At 36.3% G+C, this 20,586-nt stretch overlaps 1 protein-coding gene across 3 annotated transcripts in view; it reads right to left on the bottom strand.

The window, feature by feature from the left end:
• LOC106876387 (LIM domain-binding protein 2) overlaps nt 1-20,586 on the bottom strand; it is a 160,245-nt gene that overhangs the window by 92,170 nt on the left and 47,489 nt on the right. For all 3 annotated transcript variants that reach the window (XM_014924904.2, XM_014924903.2, XM_014924902.2), the window contains exon 3: nt 16,126-16,236. In XM_014924904.2, the coding sequence (XP_014780390.1) occupies nt 16,126-16,236 (111 nt within the window). The remainder of the gene's footprint in view (nt 1-16,125; nt 16,237-20,586) is intronic.

Genomic DNA, 20,586 nt, shown 5'->3' with positions numbered 1-20,586 from the left:
AAAAAAAAAAAAAAAAAAAATTGTTACTTATACACGTTAAAATATGGTATATATTTACAGATATGATCTTCATCATAATAATTTTGATGCCTACTTTTCCATGCTTGCAGGGACTGGACAAAATTCTTTGAAGTAGATTTTCCTATTGCCAACCATCACCATCTCACATAGTCCTTCAAAATTTGACACACACACACACACACACACATTCGCCATGATAGATCGCTAGCCACTACACATTCTTTTTTTTTCTCTCTTGTTTCTTTCTGTGGAAGAGCCTAGGCTCGAAACATTAAAGACTTTTTTTCACTTCCCGAGCATTATACTAATACATCTGTTTGTTGTCTACACCACCTGTCTTCGTCTTGTTTATTTTTGTGAATTCTCCCTATATATATATATATATTACTGTGTATCTTCTGTGTCTTCACTCTAGGGAATCGAGAATCATTTCTTTTAGCTTCTCCAAGTAGCTCTAATTTGTTGCACAGCGGTGATTTTCTTGGAAAAGCTCTGGATTGCCTTGAATCCCGCTGTTAGTTTGATGTTATGTGACAATCATTACTAGGAGTAAGTAGTCCAGGCAACTGAGAACAAATGCTCTCCACAGAACCAACATGGTTTCTTTTTTTTTTTTTTTTTTTTTGTTTTGTATCATTTCAGAATCCAGCCGTCCAGTTGCCTGCACATTGTTGCCATCTTAGTAGAATGTATACAGAATGATGCTTCATTACTCATATGTATTCTGGGATCACACAGTAATTGTGATAACGGGATTGCAATAATCCCTAGTTCACTGCACTGTGGCTGTGAATTGTTTGTGGGTTTACATGTAGCAGAGCACTTGAAATTTTCCAGCATTGAACTGCATGTTGTTTTCTTCAGTCTACTAATCTGCAGGCTTCAGGTTGGCTGTAATTTTGTGTTATCATCAGAGCTCTTAGGAACTACATGAAGACTGCCACTGAAGCCAATTTTGGGGTGGGTGAGGGGGATATATATTTATTTGTACAGTATGGAAGTATAATATGATTTTGAAGGATTTGACGCAAAGGATTTTCATTTCAGAGGGCAGGTGAAACATGTCACAGACCATGATGCCAGAACCTGTTTGAAAGACGCAGAAGATGACTCTGGATTCCAAGTGTTAACAGAACTCATTGGTGACAGTGTGAGAATGATGATGATGATGATGATGAACCATTGTCCAAGAAATCAAAACTCTCTGTTATATGAGAATCCTTTGATAATGTCATTTTGTACATTGAATTGTCAAGAGAAATTAATGCTTCAGTAAAATTTTGTTTTCTTTCTACAATAGGCAGAAGGCCTTGGGGTAGGATGCTAGTTGATTATATCAATCCCTAGCATTCAACTGGTCTTCGTAGTACTTGAACTCAGAACATAAAAGCCAGAATGAACACTGCAAAGCTTTTTGTTCAGAGTGCTAACAATTCTGCCAGCTTAGTTTCAGAAATACTGATCTCAAATTTTGGGACAGGGCCAGCAATTTCAGGGAAGGGCTAAGTCAATTACATTGATACCCACTCCTTAGTGCTCAGCTGGTACTTATTTCATCGACCCCAAGACGATGAAAGTCAAAGCTGACCTTGGCAGAATTTGAACTCAGAATGTAAAGATGGATGAAATGCCGCTAAGCATTTTGCCTGTCCTGCTAATGATTCTGCCAGCTTGCTGCCCTTAATATTAACAGAAATATTATCAACATCTTAGACCCTTAACCCTTTCGTTACTGTATTTATTTTGAGATGCTCTGTGTTTCTTTCAATTACTTTATATATAACAAAGAATTTAGTAAAATAGCTTAGTTATCATTCAGCTAGTGTTAGGAACATAAATTGTGACTAAGGTTTGGTGGAAGATTTTAATTCAGAACTTATGATAAGACATTTGTACTCAGAGCCAGAGCCAGTTTCAGCCGGGTTGGTAACGAAAGGGTTAAAGGGACGCACTACCCAATGAGCAGCATTAGCAAATAAAGAACTGAAAAATGATGCTTCAAGCCAATTCATTTCAACCCTGTTGCAGCTGTTAAGCCTGCTGATGATATTGATGAACCACCTGCTGGTGACTCACTCCCTCCTCAATTATCTCAGACTTGTATGAGTGGGAGTTAAGGGCCAGTGAAGCATCATATTTCTACTGACACACAATGACAAGTTGTCACCCCTACATCTACCCCCAACTCCACTACATCAAGATAATCTGTCTCCTACCATAGTAAATGAAAAGAATTAATGTTTTAATTTTTACATACTATGTTAGCATTCAGATGTTGCTCTGTGGTGAGAAGTTTGCTTCCCAACCACATGGTTCCAGGTTCAGTCCCACTGTTAGGCACCTTGGCGAGTGTCTTTTACTATAGCCCTGGGACTTGTGAGTGAATTTGATAGATGGAAGCAGAAAGGATCCCATTACACACACACACATGTATACGTGTGTGTGTCTGCATGCAATTGTGTCTCCGTGTCTTGGCATAGCATGATAGTTGTAAACGAGTATCACTGTCACACAAGCAATGTCATTCATTTCCAACATTCTGCAAGAACATGAGTGGGGGCCCATTATTACCTTGCTTGGAAACAAGTGGTGGTTGGCAACAGGAAGGGTACCTGGCTGTAGAAAATCTGCCTCAAATAAACTCCATCCAACCCATTCAAGCATGGAAAAATGTACATTAAAACGATGATGACGATGACAATGATGATGATGACTTTATACAATTTTTCGTGGTATCTCAAATGTGAATATAGCTATAATAGCTCATGATACATTGTTCTCAATCATTTATTTACCCATAGACTCACTTTGATTCTTATTTTACTTGGGTGGACCATCATAGCCATTTAATGTTTAAAAAATCTTATAATATTCTAATAATTATTATTAGGAATTGTATGAAATAATTGCTAAAATATTTCGTGTATTGTAGAAGTATAACCAATTTATTGTATGTACATTATCTGTAACATTGGAGGTGCTATGGCACAGTGGTTAGGGCAGCGGACTTGCAGTCGGAAGATCGCGGTTTCGATTCCCAGACCGGGCGCTGTGTGTGTTTATTGAGCGAAAACACCTAAAAGCTCCACGAGGCTCCGGCAGGGGGTGGTGGCGACCCCTGTTGTACTCTTTCGCCCCAACTTTCTCTCACTCCTGTCTCTTGAGTAACGCTGTGATGGACTGGCGTCCCGTCCAGCTGGTTGGGAAGTAAGCTTGCATACTTGCATATATGTATGTATACACATGCACACACACACACACACACACACAGATATGCTTGCGCCTAGCCTATTATTATTATTGTTGTTATTATTCATGTACAAGTGTGTGTGTATTCATCATTATTTTATCTATTTTAAACAATTTTAGAAAAACTGAAGCATGTCTTTGACAATTCTGGAATGTATTGAACTTATTCTGTGCATGACTTTTGGCCCAACCTGAGAGAGAGAGAGAGAGAGGGAGAGAGAGAGGATAGACAGTCAGATACATGGATAAGTAAACCAATATTTCATTCTTTGATAATAGCATTATAAAATAAACCTCATAAAAAAAAAAAAAGGAACGACCTGATATAAAAGGCAAGATAAGAGGAAAATATATATATTAGGATGAAATTGAACCCAAAACCCAGCAGGTAATCACAATAGCAACATGGTTCCTGTAACACATGCAGATAGAGGAATGGCTGACGTTTGAATTAATAACAGGAATGAAGTCGCTGTTTTTTGATGTAAGGGAGATTATCTATTAGCAACGATTACAAACGGAAGTTAGCAACAAAAATGTTTAGCAACTAACTCATCTTTTACTGCTTTATTAAGCAACCTGGAAAAAGCCAGGCTGTAGCACCCCTATGATTAGTGTGTGTATATAGTGTGTGTGTATATATATATATATATATATATATATATATATATATATATATAAAAGGGAGAAGGAATAGGCAACCATGATATAATTATGTTTTGTTTAAGGAGAAGGAAGGCGAATTATCAGTTTAGCAACTAGGATAAAATTACCTTTAATATAAAGAAGGATTGAAGAGATGGAGTTGGGGGGAAGTAGTTAGCAACATAGCTTAAAATGCTAATTATAAGGAGAGGAAATTATGTGCACGCACACACGCATACACACACACAACATACATGTGTATTTATATACATATCAAAGAATTTGGAAGCAAAGAGAATTTGTTAATCGTTGGCCTCTCATCAATATATTTAGGAATGGATTTATTCTTTGTCTTTTATTGATTAAAGATAGAAAAAGAAAAAAAGAAACAAAAAAAGGAATTATTTTGCAGTCATTAGTAGCAATTATAAAATGCATTTTCTTAGAGGAAATGAAATTATAATTTCAAATTGAAATTCAGCTTTCTAGAAACAGTACAAAATTGAATGAGCACCGCTCTCAAAAGTAGAATTATTATCAGTATTATTATTATTATTATCATTATTATTAATATTATTATTAGGAGAATGAGAAGTAAGAGGAAAAGGTTGGTAGGTGGGAGAATCAGTATAGTGGTGGATGAAATGCCTTGAGGTTATCAACTTATGTCCCTTTATATTCTAAGTTCAAATTCCGCAAACATCAGCCCTGCCTTTCCTTCATTCTTTGGTGATCATTGTTACTATAGCAACAGCCAAGCACTGGGGTGGGGATGGGGAGTTGGTTTCAATCCAATTGTGTGTGTGTGTGTCCTGAAAGTTTGCTGAATTGTGCACATGTTAGGCATCATTATAACAATTAGAAGGCAAAAATGGTAAGGCACCAGATTCCTTGCACTATTCCCGTTATGGTTAAGTATGCAACTTCTTTATGTTATAAGTTCAAATCTTACACAGGAATCCACTTCCATTTCATCTGGTCTAGGAAATGGGAAGGGTTATGAAGTAACTCAATTATATAAAAATATTATTATTGTTATTAAGACAGCGAGCTGGCAGAATTGTTAGTATGCTGGGCAAAATGCTTAGCAATAGTCTAAGTTCAAATTCTGCTAAGGTCGACTTTCCCTTTTACCCTTTCAGGATCAATAAATTAAGTACCAGTCAAATACCAGGGTCGATGTCATTGGACTATTCCCCTCCCCATAAATTGTGCCTATAGTAGAAAGATGACCCTGCACCGTCAAAAATGACAGCTAATTGTAGTATTTTATATATAAATAAAGTACATAATAATCAGATACAAACATTCACATAATTGCCTTATACATACACACAGAGATGAAATGCTGCTTCATTTTTCTTTTCAGCATTGAATGTTCACCATCCCACTTCCATTACACACACACACACACAAACATATAATCACACAGAGTTGAAACACTGTTTGATTTTTTTTTTCACCATAGAACTTCCATCATCCCACTACCAAGTTTGCAATCACCCCTTCCTTCCTTACGCATCTACCACCCCTTCCTTCTCATTCATATGTTGTGACGGAGAAAAACACTAGAGTATTATTTATAGTAGATTATTTGAAGTAGTATATAATGAAAGGTGAAATGGCAGAATCCATTAGCATATTTCTTCCAGCTCTTTATGTTCGGAATTCGAATGCAGCTGAAATTGACTTCACCTTTTATCCTTTAGGGGCTGCTAAAATAAAAGAAGTCAAATACTGAGTTCAATGCAATTGACTAAACTCCCTTCCCACTAATCTCAGGCCCTGTGCTTATATTGCTGCTGCTGCCACCACTACCACCATCATCATCATCTGAAGGGTAATGAAATATCAGAAATAGAACAGCAACAGACTAAATTCCCAAGTGTTTAACTTCTATCTTTGGAAGTTCAAACCCTGCACTTGAAGCTCACTTAAATTTTCAACTCTCCAGTATCAACAGAAATACGTTTGAATTTTTATCGTGTCTAAAAGTTGGAAAACCTAAGGATTAGAGTGATCACCATCATCATTCTTAGCACTGTGTGTATGTGTGTGTGTGTGTGGAGAGTATTTTTAGATTTACTTGAGGCCATTCCTAGCAATAATATCTATTTATCCCCAGCAGACCTCCATTTAATTGTAGTTGGGTGCCTGTAACTGTAAAAAATAAAGTAAAAGTAAAAAAAAAAAAAAAGCCTGAAAAAACAGGGCTCCTATTTTTTTCTTTGTTTGTGACTGCTACAGTATGAGTACGTGAGAGAAGTCCACCGTTTCAAAGAACTACGCTGGTTTTTCTTTTTAATAGATTATTCATGTTATTGTTATTAATACTACTATTAGTAGTATTAGTAGCGGTATCATTATCATTATTAATGAAAATGAAATAAAAAGAAAGCAAAAAAAAAAACAACCCCAAAAAACAAAACAAATTGCTGGTCTAATTTTCCAACACACCACACCACATGTGCGCGCGCGTGCACGCACACACACACACAATACATTCCAAATCTAATGATAATTGGTTTAGCATATTTAGAAAGCAAGTATAGATTTGAAACAAAGGCAGACAGAAAGGAAAGGTACAATGGGAGAGAGAGAGAAAGAAAGGAAGAAGAATAGACACAAACAAACAGGAAAGCAGTGAAACAAACATACAAAAGACAAATGATAAATTAATGCCTACCAAGAAACTGTGTCTTGGACATATGAACTGTGTGTATGATTTTAAGTGTTTTTGTTTTTTTAGTTATCATTTATTTTCGGTGGGAGAGAAGGTGAATGTCAAATCACCTCACAGTTACTGATTTAGAGACAAAACCCCTTTTAGAAAAGCTGAGACTATTCTCTGCCATTCACTTACTGAATAGTATTACATACTAATGAAATAAATAGTCACTATGATGATGATGATGATGATGATGATGATGATAAAAAATAATAATAATAATAATCCTTTTTACAATAGACACAAGGGCCTGAAATTGATCCTAATACTCAACTGGTCCTTATTTCATTGATCCCAAAAAGATGAAAAGCAAAGTCAACCTTGGCTGTTGAACTTAGAACATAAAGGCAGAGAAAATGCTACAAAGCATTTTGTCCAGTGTGCAATAATAATAATAATAATAATAATGATCCTTTCTACTATAGGCAGAAGGCCTGAAAATTTAGCGGGAGGGGGGGTCCGATTACATGGACCCCAGTATTTATTTCACTGGTACTTAATTTATCGACCCCGAAAGGATGAAAAGTAAAGACTGAGAAAACGTGGCTAAGCATTTTGTCTGCTGAACAACCTGCACAAAGGTCACCAAGTAACTCGCAACACAAGACACCTCAACTGAGGGGTGTGTAGTATAATATGTGAGAGTGTTTTAGCCAAAAGGCTGTGGCCATGCTGGGGGCACTGCCAGTATTATCACATTTTGAATGGCCGTTCCCTTGTGGTGAAGGAGGAAGCTTGATAATGCTACGCTCTTTCGAATTTCTTGTCATGAAGTATGTTAAAACATTAATGCCCTTGCTGTCGCCACCTGTTTTTCCAAGCAAGGGATTCACTTATTCCAATAGTTTTGAAGGTGTGAAGCAAGTGGACGATTTGTTGAGAGGAGAAGTGACGATAAACATCACCGCTCACATGGACACGTCTTTCGTAGAAGTGCGCACAAATGTAAACAAGTACAAAGACACACGCACACTTCCATGAACCAAACCCACTAATAAGACTTCGCTCGGTCTGGGGCTACGGTAGAAGACACTTGTCCAAGGCACCATGCTGTGGGATAGAATCCAAAACCATGTACATGGCTGGGAAGAGAACTTCTTAACCATTGAGAGACGATAGGTTAATAGACATGGTTGTGTGGTTCAAATATTTGCTCCACAATCAACAAGTATTTTCTGAGATAGCATCAGGTTGACCATTATTTGTGTGTATGTGTTTGTATATCTACACACACACATCATCGGTAAGAATATGTCAAAGCAACACAACCCAATAAACGTAGAGTGAAAAATTTCGAACAGAAACATTCATGTTTTGCCAGGTTACTTCCCCTTACGTTAACTTTTGACTGGACTTTTCATCTAGCGAGTGTTTGAGTAGGTTTTTCAATTTCGATCAAACAATTTGTCCTCCGATCATCATCAGGTGTCTTGTTCCTTATGATGAGTACATATTGTCATACTTTATTCCTAAACTAAGATCAACAACGTTGTTATTCAGTATACCTATGACGCGTGCATCATTTGTTTATAAACGAAGATTCTTAGGTTGATTCCTAGGTTGAATCTAGGCAGGTATTTATATAGCGCATCAAAGAATGATGTTTGGTAAATTAACCATCGATTAATTAATTCATCGCCAATATCCAAATAAGAATGCCATCAGGTTATTTAATGGTGCTTAAACAAGATATTGAATTGACGTTAAGAAATATAAACGTAGAGTATATAGGCGCAGGTGTGACTGTGCGGTATGAAGCTTGCTTCCCAACCAGACTTGCATTAGGATCGATTAATTCGACTAAAAATTCTTCAAGGTGGTGCCCCATTATGGCCGCAGTCTAACGACTTAAACACGTAACAGAGAAAATATAGTTTTTATATTCTTTACTTGTTTCAGTCAGTGGAGTGCGGCCTTGCTGGAGCACCGCTTCGAAGGGTTTAATCAAACAAATCGACCCCCAAACTTCTGATTTTTCTTTATTTTTAAGTCTGGTATTTATTCTATCAGTTGTAGTGAAACCTCTCTCTCGGGCATTCAATCATAAATGATAACGAAGCTGCTGTAGCAAACTAAATAGAGGCGGAGAGAGAACGTAAGTTCGTTTGCGCGAACATGAGAAATTATTGATTTCTCATTGGTTAAAAATTACTGCCCATATACGAATTATGAACTTCGTTGAAGAAATCTTTCACGGGGTTACGGTTCTATGATTCGTGTATGAGTAGTTAACCCTGATTTTCGGCAAAATCTCCAGTGTTCGTTGGATGTTACTCAAGTCCACGACACACACTTTTGAGTATAAGGCAAATATATATGCCATGTTCAATACTCAAATCCGACAATATTGAATTGTCGTGAAACCTTATTAGTTAGAATGAGAAACTAGTTATTGATAATTTTAAGTCGTAAATTCTCTACGATGAAATGCTTTGTTTCTAAATTTCTATAAATGTAAAAATATGTATATAATAAATTAATGTAGAAACTTAATTCCTTTTACTTTTTGTTTCTTTCAACTTGTTGAATTTATTTCTGTATATTAATGAAACCATTTTTTTATGTGTAACGGTCAAAAAACTATAATCTATATCTGCGTCTTATCATGTATACATCATAACGCAGCCTAAACTAAACTAAGAGTTATGCTTAATGATAAATACTTATAATTAAGTTATAAGTAACGAAATTATCATTATAGCTTTTAATTAATAAACAATAAAATTCGTTATAACTTACGAATGAAAACATTATAAATTTTGAAATTATTATTATTATTAAAAATTTTTTTTTTACAGATTCGGAATCTCCGCAGTCGAAAAGGTCTGTAAAACCGAACATTTTCTAAAACGTTTACATTCTGAAATATATTTTATTTACTTCTGGAATATACTAAAAAGTTAATTCTGAAGAGAGACCAAAATGTCACCTAATATCAGTTGCGACAGATCTAAGGGAGGTAATTCAGAGTAATTTGCAATAGCAATTTTGTGGAGGACTTTGTCTGGCGCTGGTTTCATAGTGGTTAAATAAATAAGAGTCTAATACCGCAAAGGAATGGACAACATTCTCTCACCCATAACATTTCCTGTAGACTAAGCCAAATTTAGAACTGATATTCAATTAAACCCTTATTAATTTTATAGCTTTAGAATTATAGTGTCACCTTATGGGAAAAAACTTGTGGACTGGTGGATCGAGCGAAAAAGAGAAAGTCGCTCTGCCAGAAACAACAGCCAAATTTCCGTTAAATCACACCATACCATATTAGAAGATACGAAATACATTGGTTCTTGACTAACATGTTTGAAGAGTCGTCAATATTGCCAAGTGCGATAGTAGAGGCGAAACTAATAGATTTCTAACTGGTTATATACCATGAACAAAAATATACTATTCAACGATATAAAAATATAACCACTTAAATTCTCTTTGAGAGTGTACTTTTTTCTTGCTTTATATATGTATTTGTGTGTATGTGTGTGTGTGCCCTCCTCAACTACCGCTTGAAAATCGGTGTTGGTTTGTTTACGTGCCTGTAACTTAGCGGTTCCACAAAAGATACGGATAGAGTAAATATCAGGTTTTAACAAATAAATAAATAAAAGATTAGGACTGAGGTCGATTCGTTCAACTAAAAACTCTTCAACGCGGTGCCCCAGCGTACCAGCAATCTAAAGACTGAAAGAAACGACAAAAATATAAGATCTGTCTGTATGTATGTATGTATGTATGTACAGGGTGTCCACAAAGTCTGGGTACATTGGGATTAATACATTCTTTAAGAAATTATTATTTCTTATATTTAATTGTTTATGTTATGATTTTATTTACTCCATGTACCCAGACTTTGTGGACACCCTGTATGTATGTATTAAAATGACTGGAGACAGTGAAAGCTTGCTTTTCTGTGCATCTTAAATTTAGCTTTGGAGAGATAATGGGCGATTGAAGTAAGGGAGACAACTAGTGTTTACTTTAAGAGAAAACTTAATGTCGAATTTAAGAACGCTTTGACATACAGGAGTATTTAAAAAGTCCTTGTTTGGTTTATCATTTATTTGTTTCAGTTATTAGACTGCGGCCATGCTGGAGCATCGGCCTGAAGAGTTTTTAGTCGAATGTATCAATCCCAGTGCTAGTTTTTTTTAAAAGCTTGGTATTTATTCTATTGGTCTTTTTTGCCGAACCGATAAGTTACGGGGACCGTAAACACACCAACACCGGTTGTGAAGAATTGGTGATGGGGACAAACACGGGCTTTTTTTCAGTTTCCGTCAACCAAATCCATTCACAAGGCTTTGATCGGTCTGAGGCTAAAGTAGAAGACACATGCTCAAGGTGCCACACAGCGGGACTGAACCTAGAACCATGTGGTTGGGAAAGGGACATTATTCAATAAAATTTGACCTTTACTTTTAGTAAAACTATTTGGGACAAATATTAAGTGGATGCTTTAATTTATTCACCCAATGGCCAAGTGCAGCAGAAGATATAAGCTTCAGGCAAGCTGAAGTTAACAACCTGGTCAATATTCATGTATTGTTCAGTCCTGCTTGCCTGTCAGTCAGCCCAGGATGTAAGGCAAAAAGAACATGCACTTCAACACTGATACATCGACAAATAAAAATTACTCTGCTCCATAATGGCAACGTTGAATAATTCACTTAATTGGACTAATGATGTACAAATGAAAATAACTCACTAAATACTTAGAGAATTGTCTGTTTGTAGCACATCAAAGACACTACACAGAGACAGTACAAAAGGTTGAGCATGAATCTCTTTCCCTCTCTCTCTCTTCTTGTCTATTGGCTGCTGTTGATCATCATTATTATCATCATCATCATTTAATGGCCCTTTTCTTCATGCTTGCATGGATCAGACAGAATCTATCAAGGCACATTTTCTACACCCACACGCATTATGTATCACCAACCTTCACCCATTCATGGAAGACTGGAAATGCTCATTTACAACCACCATATGATGTCAAAACAAGGCCACACACACACACACACACACACACATTCATCTATATGATGGGCTTCTTTCCATTCTCACACACCGAATCCACCCACAAGGCCCTGGTTGGCCTAGCGTAAAAGAAATTTGTCCAAGATGTCATACAGTGGGATTGAACCTGAGACCACACGGCAAGCTTCTCAACCAATGCCAGTAGCTACAAATGTGAATTCTGAGTTAAGTTGTGTGTATAGCGAAGGCACATGGCTCAGAAGTGAGGTAGTGAGTTTGATTCCTGGACCGGGCTGCGAGTTGTGTTCTTGAGCAAGACACTATTTCACGTTGCTCCAGTTCACTCAGCTGTAGAAATGAGTTGTGATATCACTGATCTCAAGCTATTTTGGCCTTTGCTTTTCCCTTGGATAATATCGGTGGCATGGAGAGGGAAGGCTGGTGTGCATGGGTGACTGCTGGTCTTCCATAAACAACCTTGTTCAGACTTGTGCCTCAGAGGGGAAACTTTCTAAGTGCAATCCCATGGTCATTCATGACCGAATGGGGGTCTTTAGTTTTTACTATATGTAAGTGAAAAAGGGTTCAACTGAGTATTGAGCCAGGCTACAAATTTAGCTAGCTGGAAGTCTACAACTCTATGGAAATCACACACATCATACAGCAGGATGAACATTACAGGATAGACAAAAGTGGTGGAAGCTTTCCAGTACATAGTGAACAAGATCAAACACTACCATAACCTAAACCATAACAACCACTACTACCATAAGATCTGTCTGTTCAACTTGAGTCAGTGAATCTGATTAAATAGACAGCAGTACTTACTTGAGGTGTACTTTATTTTATTGATACCAAATTACCGATAAAGTTATAAGCTGAAATTATAATTCCTCTCAATGTTTAGATGTTATAATTTAATTTGTTTTCTTTGTATGTTGTTTTACATCCAATTTTTTTCATATTCACAAAGGTAGGATGATCTATTTGTTACAGTTGAATATTAATGATGATGATGATGCACCCCCATATATATATATATGGAAGACTCCCTTCGGTCATGACTGACCATGGGATTGCACCTAGAAAGTTACCCTCCGAGGCACAAGTCCAGGCAAGGTTGTTTATGGAAGGCCAGTAGTCGGCCATACACACCAGCCTCCCCTCTCCACACCACTGATGTTATCCAAGGGAAAAGCAAAGGCTGATACAACTGAAAGAAGCCCATCATATATATATATATATATAATACAGAATGGGACAAGAATGCAAAACATCCAGACAGTTAGGTGATACAAGAAAGGGACAAAACATACAGATAGATGATACAAAGAAAACACTGACATGTCATTCGGATATATATATATATGTCCCCCAACACCACTTAACAACCAGTGTTGGTGTGTTTACAGCTTTGTAACTTAGCAGTTTGGCAGAAGAACAGAATAAATACTAGGCTTAAGAAATAAGTCCTGGTGGGTGGGATCAAGGCAGTGCTCCAGCATGGCCACAGCCAAATGACTGAAACAAGTAGAAGAATAAAAGAATGTATATTTATATAAAAAGAGTAAAGACCCCCTTTGGTAATGAATGACCCTGGGATTGAACCTAGAAAGTTACCCTCTGAAGTATAAATCCAGGCAAGGTTGTTTATGGAAGACCAGCAGTTGTCCATGCAGACCAGTCTTCCCCTCTCCACGCCACCAGTGTTATCCAAGGGAAAGGCAAAGGCCGATACACCTTGGCACCTGTGACATCGCAACTTGTTTCTACAGTTGAGTGAAATAAAGTTTCTTGGTCGAGAACACAACACACAGCCCGGTCTGGGAATCGAACTCACTCCCTTGAGATTGGGAGCACAATGCTCTAACCACTGAGCCATGCGCCTTCTATACATAAAGTTAGTTTGCAAAATGAAATAAACTATTTTACTGTGAGGAACAAGTCTAAAATAAGGGCAGTGAATTGGTAGCATTGATAAAATTCCTTGTGTTTTTCATTGCATCACTCTGGAGTACAGCTGAGTTCAAATCAAACAGAAGTTAGGTTAGAATTAATTTCTCACGTTACCAAGAGATGATAAAATAATTGCCAGTCAAGTACTGGGGTGAATATAATTGATTCAACTTCACCTTAACTCTTTAACATTTAAACCAGCCATATCTAGCCCAAAATATTATAGCTGTTTTACGCTCGAAGTGGCCAAATCTGGCCTCTCACACCCACCCTACAATGTCATTCTAAAAATAAACAATTATATCATTGAAATCTTGAAGTTACGAGATAATACATGATTAATTCAAAACACTGTGAATAAATTATGCTTTACATTTGACAGTAATCTGAATGTTAAAATGTTAAAATGGTTTGCAGCCTTGTGGTCATATTAGAAAAATCATCATTATTCAAAATAATTTAAAAAAATAAAAATGAATAAATGAATATAAGTTATGTTTTTCATGGCTATGATGACTCTGTGTGTGTTTGTGTGTGTAGCCTTGTTGGCCAATGTTGACCTGGCATCTGTAGGTCAATATATAAGCCTGTATAAGAGTCTTCCCTCTCCACGCCAGTAATGTTTATTGAAGGGAAAGGATGATGACTCGGGGCTCATACAACTTGGTATCAGTGCCGTGGAAGGCTTTGCTGTCAGAATCCAAAGAACCAGAACAGACACTGCAAGGCATCTTGCCCGACACTCTAACAGTTCTACTAATTCTTCACCTGGAATTGATCCTGTATGTATGCATGCGTGTGTGTGTGGGTGGGGAGCATGTATATATATGTGTAAAAATGTAAATTTTGCATTATTTGATTCTGTCTGAAGAATTTCTCATCAGACATATCGGATCTATTTTAAAACGGGGGCACGAGTATTTTCTTAACGAAACACTTTGAAACTTGGGACACTGATAGAATGTGTCATATAAAACATCTTTTACTCTTAACAAAAAAAAGGAATTCGCAAGTTATTCCATGTTAAAGTTGTCGTATTTCTGTAATTTCAACCTATCACTGACGTCTATTCAGCTGAATAGAGTTACTGCTGGGCGGTCATAAAAATGTTATTCCCTGTGACATATTTCATCCGGTTTAATCGTAATTTATACGCATATATTGTTTATATAATAAATTATGCTGTGCGTATCTATGTGTGTAACAATTTTAGAGTTAGGGTTAGTTTTAGGGTTAGGGTTACGGTTAACAGTCTGGTTAGGGTTAGGGGATTAATACGATATACACCGTTACAGCGCTAACTGTTTTCAACTGAATAGACGTCAGTGATTAGTAGAAATTATCAAAATAAGACAATTTTTTACATGAAATAAATTCGAATACAAAATTTTTTTTCTGTTCTATAACACAAAATAGATAAGTATACGAAGTTTGAAAGTCTTTCGGTACCAAAAACACTACATAAAACATAAATGAAAACTGGTGCCCCCGTTTTAAAATAGATCCGACATATCTTACATGTTTTTCTTACATGTACAATATAAAATTACAACCACTCAAGTTCTCTCTTTGAAGTGTATTTTTTTCCCTGCTTCATGGACAATTGACTGTTAAAATATATACATATACATGCATACTGTATATATTTCTGTGTATGTGTTTGTATGTACACTTGTCTTGACATGATGGTTGTAAACGGCCATCAACAGTGTACAAGTGATGGTGCTTGTTACCAGTCTTCCATGTAAACATGTCTGGCTAAAGAGGAAATATGATATTGCTTGGAAACAGGTTGAGATTGAGTGACAGGAAAGGCACTGGGCCATAGAAAATCAACCTCAAACCAATTCTGTTTGGTCTATGCAAGCATGGAAAAGTGGGTTCTAAATAATAATAATAATAATAATCCTTTCTACTATAGGCAAAAGGCCTGAAATTTTGGGGGAGGGAATTAGTCGATTTCATTGACCCCAGTGTTTCACTGGTACTTATTTCATCGACCCCACCCCCCACCCCAAGGATCAACGGCAAAGTCAATCTTAGCGAAATTTGAACTCAGAATGAAATATACTGCTAAGCGTTTCACCTGACATGCTAATGATTCTGTCAGCTTGCCACATTAAATAAATAAATAAATAATAATAATAATAATAATAATAATAATAATAATAAAAAAAATAGTGGGGGTGGTGGTTCATTGTTGGTTGGTTGGTATGTGTGTATGTGTTTTTCTTTTTTTATAGATGAATACCTCCTCCTACTGGTGACCACTCAATCATAAAGTAGAAGTGGAATCTGTTTTGGTCAGAGAAGTAAAACTATAGCAGATATAACAGGGAAGAAGATGTGAGCTTTATTTTGTTTGTAGTAAGATTTGAACTGCTGACTATGTACAGAGTAATTCAGTACATTTAATAATGACAGCTATTTTTACCTTGTGATGATACATGCTATTACATAATAAACCAGCACCCTAAACATTCAGACAATTTAACAACAAATTACCAAATAGCCAGCATCAATGATAGAATGATAAAACAGGTACTTACGCAATCCCATGCTCCCTGTCCAAGGGAGCCGGTATGGGTTGCACAGGCATACCGTTTGGTGCGAAGTTTACGCCCTCCAACTTCAGTTTTACAGATTTCTCAAAACAACACCTGAAATTGAAAGAATTATTCAGAGATAAAATTTTTTTTAAATGGTGACGGAATAAGAATTTTTTAAAACTTTTGAAAGAAAAATAGATAATTCTTGAAGTACACTTAAACATATTGTTTTCAAATTTTGACACAAGGCTAGCAATTTTGAGGGTGGGAGCAAGTTGATTACATTGACCCCAGCGCTCAACTGGTACTTATTGAAAAGCAAAAAGCCAACCTTGGCAAAATTTGAACTCAGAATGTAAAGACAGATAACATGTTGCTGAGCACTTTGCCCAGTGAGCTAATGATTTTGCCATCTTGCTGTCTTATAGCATGTAAATATGGGGTTGAAAAACCCTTTGGACAGAAAAATTTGAAGGCTGCCCATGGGTCATGAATCCACATCACTTGTAGACATGACAGGTGTTCTATCACAGGAAACCTTTCACTTCCTCTATCCAAAAGTGTTTTTCATCCCAATATTTACATGATATTATTTATAGCCTTATGTGCTTCAAGATCCACTACTTCAAAAGAAAAAGAAAAAATTTGTTTATGCAATTTAAGGTAAAAATATAAAATACAATTTTTTATCATTAAGTGTCTTATTTTCCAAGATATATATATAGTACCAGAGTGGATTTGAACTAGGGACCTTTGTTTCTAAACTAAGAATAAAAAACATCTTTATCCACTAGGCTACAAACATGTGTACTATAATATTTGTGTTGGCAATTTCAGGAGAAGGGATAAGTTGATTACATTGATCCCGGTGCTCAACTGGTGCTTATCTTATCAACCCCTCCCCAAAGGGTGAAAGGCAAAGTTGAGCTCAGTGGTGTTTGAACCTAGAACATAAAGAGAGATGAAATACTGCTAAGCATCTTGCCTGGTGTGCTAACGATTCTACCAGTTCATCACCTTTATAATTACAGTACATTATATACATGATGCTATATCCCACTTTTGGTAGAAACAATATTCCAAATCAACACAACGAAATTTTGGACAGAATATTTTTTTTTCTTTCAATAAATTACAATTATTAACATCTTGTTATGTTCTGAGTTCAAATCTTACTCAAGTTGACTTGATTTTTCATTCTATTTCCCTTGATAAAATAAGTACCAATGAAAGACTCAACTCAATCTTATTGACCACAACCCTCTCTCTCACTATTTGTGAATTTGTTTCTATCCCAAATATCATCATCATCATCATTATAAACAGAGGTAAGGCAGCTGGCAGAGTCATTAGCATGCTGGACAAAATACTTAGCAGCATTTATGTATGACCAGAGTTCAAACCCTACCATGATCAACTTAACTCTTCACCCTTTTGAGGTCAAAAGAATAAGTAACAGTTGAGCACTGGGGGTCAATGTGATTGACTAACCCCCTCCCCAAAATTTCAAACCTTGTGCCTATAATAGAAAGAATTATTATCAACTGCGGTGGATTGGTAGAATTATCAGAACATCAGACAAAATGCTTTTATATTCAATCCTTCATTCAGCATCATTGGAATAATTCTATCTTCCAATAACACCATAATCCTTTCTACTAAAGGCACAAGGCCTGAAATTTGTGGGGAGAGGACTAGTCAATTACATCGACCCCAGTGTTTCACTGGTACTTAATTTATTGACCCTGAAAGGATGAAAGGCAAGGTTGACCTCCACGGAATTTGAACTTAGAACGTAAAGACAGAAGAAATACTGCTAAGCATTTTACCTAGCATGCTAATGATTATTCTAGCCTGTCACCTTACCAATAACACCATAATAACTAGTTGCTGTCACTGAAAGGTGAACAAAATTCTAGTTAATATAGGATTTTGATGAGTCCATTCTGTTAACATATGAAATGCCATAATGCTTCTACACACTGTATTATATGATTTGCATCATTGTCTGAGTCATGTTAAACATTTATAACATAACATACAAGTGTGGCCATGTGGTTTAGAAGCTTGCTTCCCAACTATGCGGTCTTGGGTTCAATCTTACTGTGCCTTCTACTATAGCTCAATGCCTTGTCAATTGATTTGGTAGACAGAAACTGGAATAAGCCAGGGTGTGAGTGCCCTTATCCTGACATCACTTGATAGTTGTACATCAACATCACTGCCATACAAGTGGTATTGTTTATTTTCAGTCTTCCATGGAAAACATCTGGCCATGGGAAGTATTACCTCGCTTGGAAACAGGTGAGGGTTGGCAACAGGAAGACCTGCCTCAACAAGTTCCGTCTGACCCATGCAAATGTGGAAAAGTGGACATTAAAACAATGATGATAATGATGAGGATGCTGCTGCTGCTAACGATATTGTGATATTCGCATTTATAGTATTATATACTATAAAAGTATCATCAAAGTCTTTTGTCAGACATTTAGAACCTGATTTACACTATTCTATTTTGTCTCTTGGAAGTCAGTTGCGACTGGGTTATAAATGTATGATGAAAGACACTTTGATATTTATTGTCTGTGTAACTGTTTGTTCTGGCACAAATTCTTCTCATTCACATTAATTAACTGTTTTAGTATTTAAACCAGCTAAATTCATTTACTTGCTATAAATTAACCTGACCCTTGGTGACATCATTAGTTATCAGGAATAATTAAATAGATGGTTGAACAAGACACACTATATGTAAACACCATTATTAAGAATTACAAGAATCAAAGAATTAAATGTTACTTAAAGACACACCTCTCTACTTCATATGAATACATCAACGCAAATAATTCCATTAGTATCATGAATACTAAAGGATTAAGTCTTAGACAAGATTCATGACTACAATATATGTACACATCAACACATCTGATAACATCAGCATCATGAATACTAAAGAGTCAAACCTTAGACAAGATGCACTTCTTTTTTTATCTTTTGGTCAGGAGAGAAGGCAGTGCCCCATGACCAAGACCCTTTCAGGCTGATGGGAGAATGTTATCCTTAAATCTACCTCAAATGCTTGCTCCAAAATGATCGCTGCAAAAACCATCCAAAGTATCATGTTATGATGTCATACTGATATATTGAGCTTATCAACCCTGGCCCTCTGTGTCTAACTTTACCCTCTACTTGGTTCCTGAGAAAAAAAATAATAGTTGCATATACAGCTCCGGCGTAACGGTTGCAGGCAAATTAATGGACAGAATTGGCTGTATCTTTTTCTACATGTGTCATCCATTACCGCTTTACTGGGGAGCTGGCAAAGATGCCATTTAACCTATTCTCGATATAGCAGGAATACGGTCTGACAGGGTTAAGGTTATCAATCAAAAGGCCACAGTAGGATTTGGAACAAATATTACATGGCATCCAATGCAGCATTCTTATAGTTCTGCCATTCTACTGTCCTTGAATGGCACTTTTTTTTTCTATTGGCCCTTGCTTGAAAGGATGAAAGGCAAAATGAACCTGACTGTGGTCTAAACTAAAGAATGCAGAGAAAAGAAAAATGTATTGCAAAGCATTCTATCCGATGCTTTAATAACACTGGCAATTTGACACTTCATTTATATGAATACATCTCCACTACTTTATACAGATACACACCTCTACTTTATATGAATTACATCTCCTCTACTCTACTCTATATCAATACATTTCTTCAACTTTATATGAACACTCCTCTTCTACTTTACATGCATTCAATTCCTCTACTGCATGTGAATACATCTCCTCTAATCTATACCAATAGAACTCTGCTTTATATGAATACATATCTACTCTTTATCAACAGATTCCTTCTACTTTGTATGAATAGAGCTTCTCTAATTTATATGAACAAATCTCCACTACTTTATATGAGCACATCGGATAGAATGCTTTGCAATACTTTTTTCTTTTCTCTGCATTCTTTAGTTTAGACCGCAGTCAGGTTCATTTTGCCTTTCTTTCATCCTTTCAAGCAAGGGTCAATAGAAAAAAAAGGTGCCATTCAAGGACAGTAGAATGGCAGAACTATAAGAATGCTGCATTGGATGCCTTGTAAATATTTGTTCCAACTCCTTATTTTTGGGGGTTCAAATCCTACTGTGGCCATTTGACTGATGCAAGATTAATGCATATATATTAGTATATATCATAATGTGCATGCTTGTATGTGTGTTTTGTATGTGTATGTGTGTATGCTGTAAGCTTGTTACACTAACACAGCTAAGACCATGCTGGAGCATGTAGTTGCTTTTGACGATGACTATTCAGTGGTTCAGTTAATTTACCTACTAACTCTATTTATGCATAAGTGGCTGAGTATTTAGAACATCTGTATTCTTAATGTAATCTTCAGGTAGAATGAACATGACGGTGTGTATGACAAGAACAGGACCTTTGAATTACAGGTATAAT

Source organism: Octopus bimaculoides, chromosome 14 (assembly GCF_001194135.2).
Source record: "Octopus bimaculoides isolate UCB-OBI-ISO-001 chromosome 14, ASM119413v2, whole genome shotgun sequence".
NCBI classification, from domain to species: domain Eukaryota; kingdom Metazoa; phylum Mollusca; class Cephalopoda; order Octopoda; family Octopodidae; genus Octopus; species Octopus bimaculoides.
The sequence above is the reverse complement of the archived record's forward strand: the minus strand, read 5'-3'. Positions and strand labels throughout refer to the sequence as shown.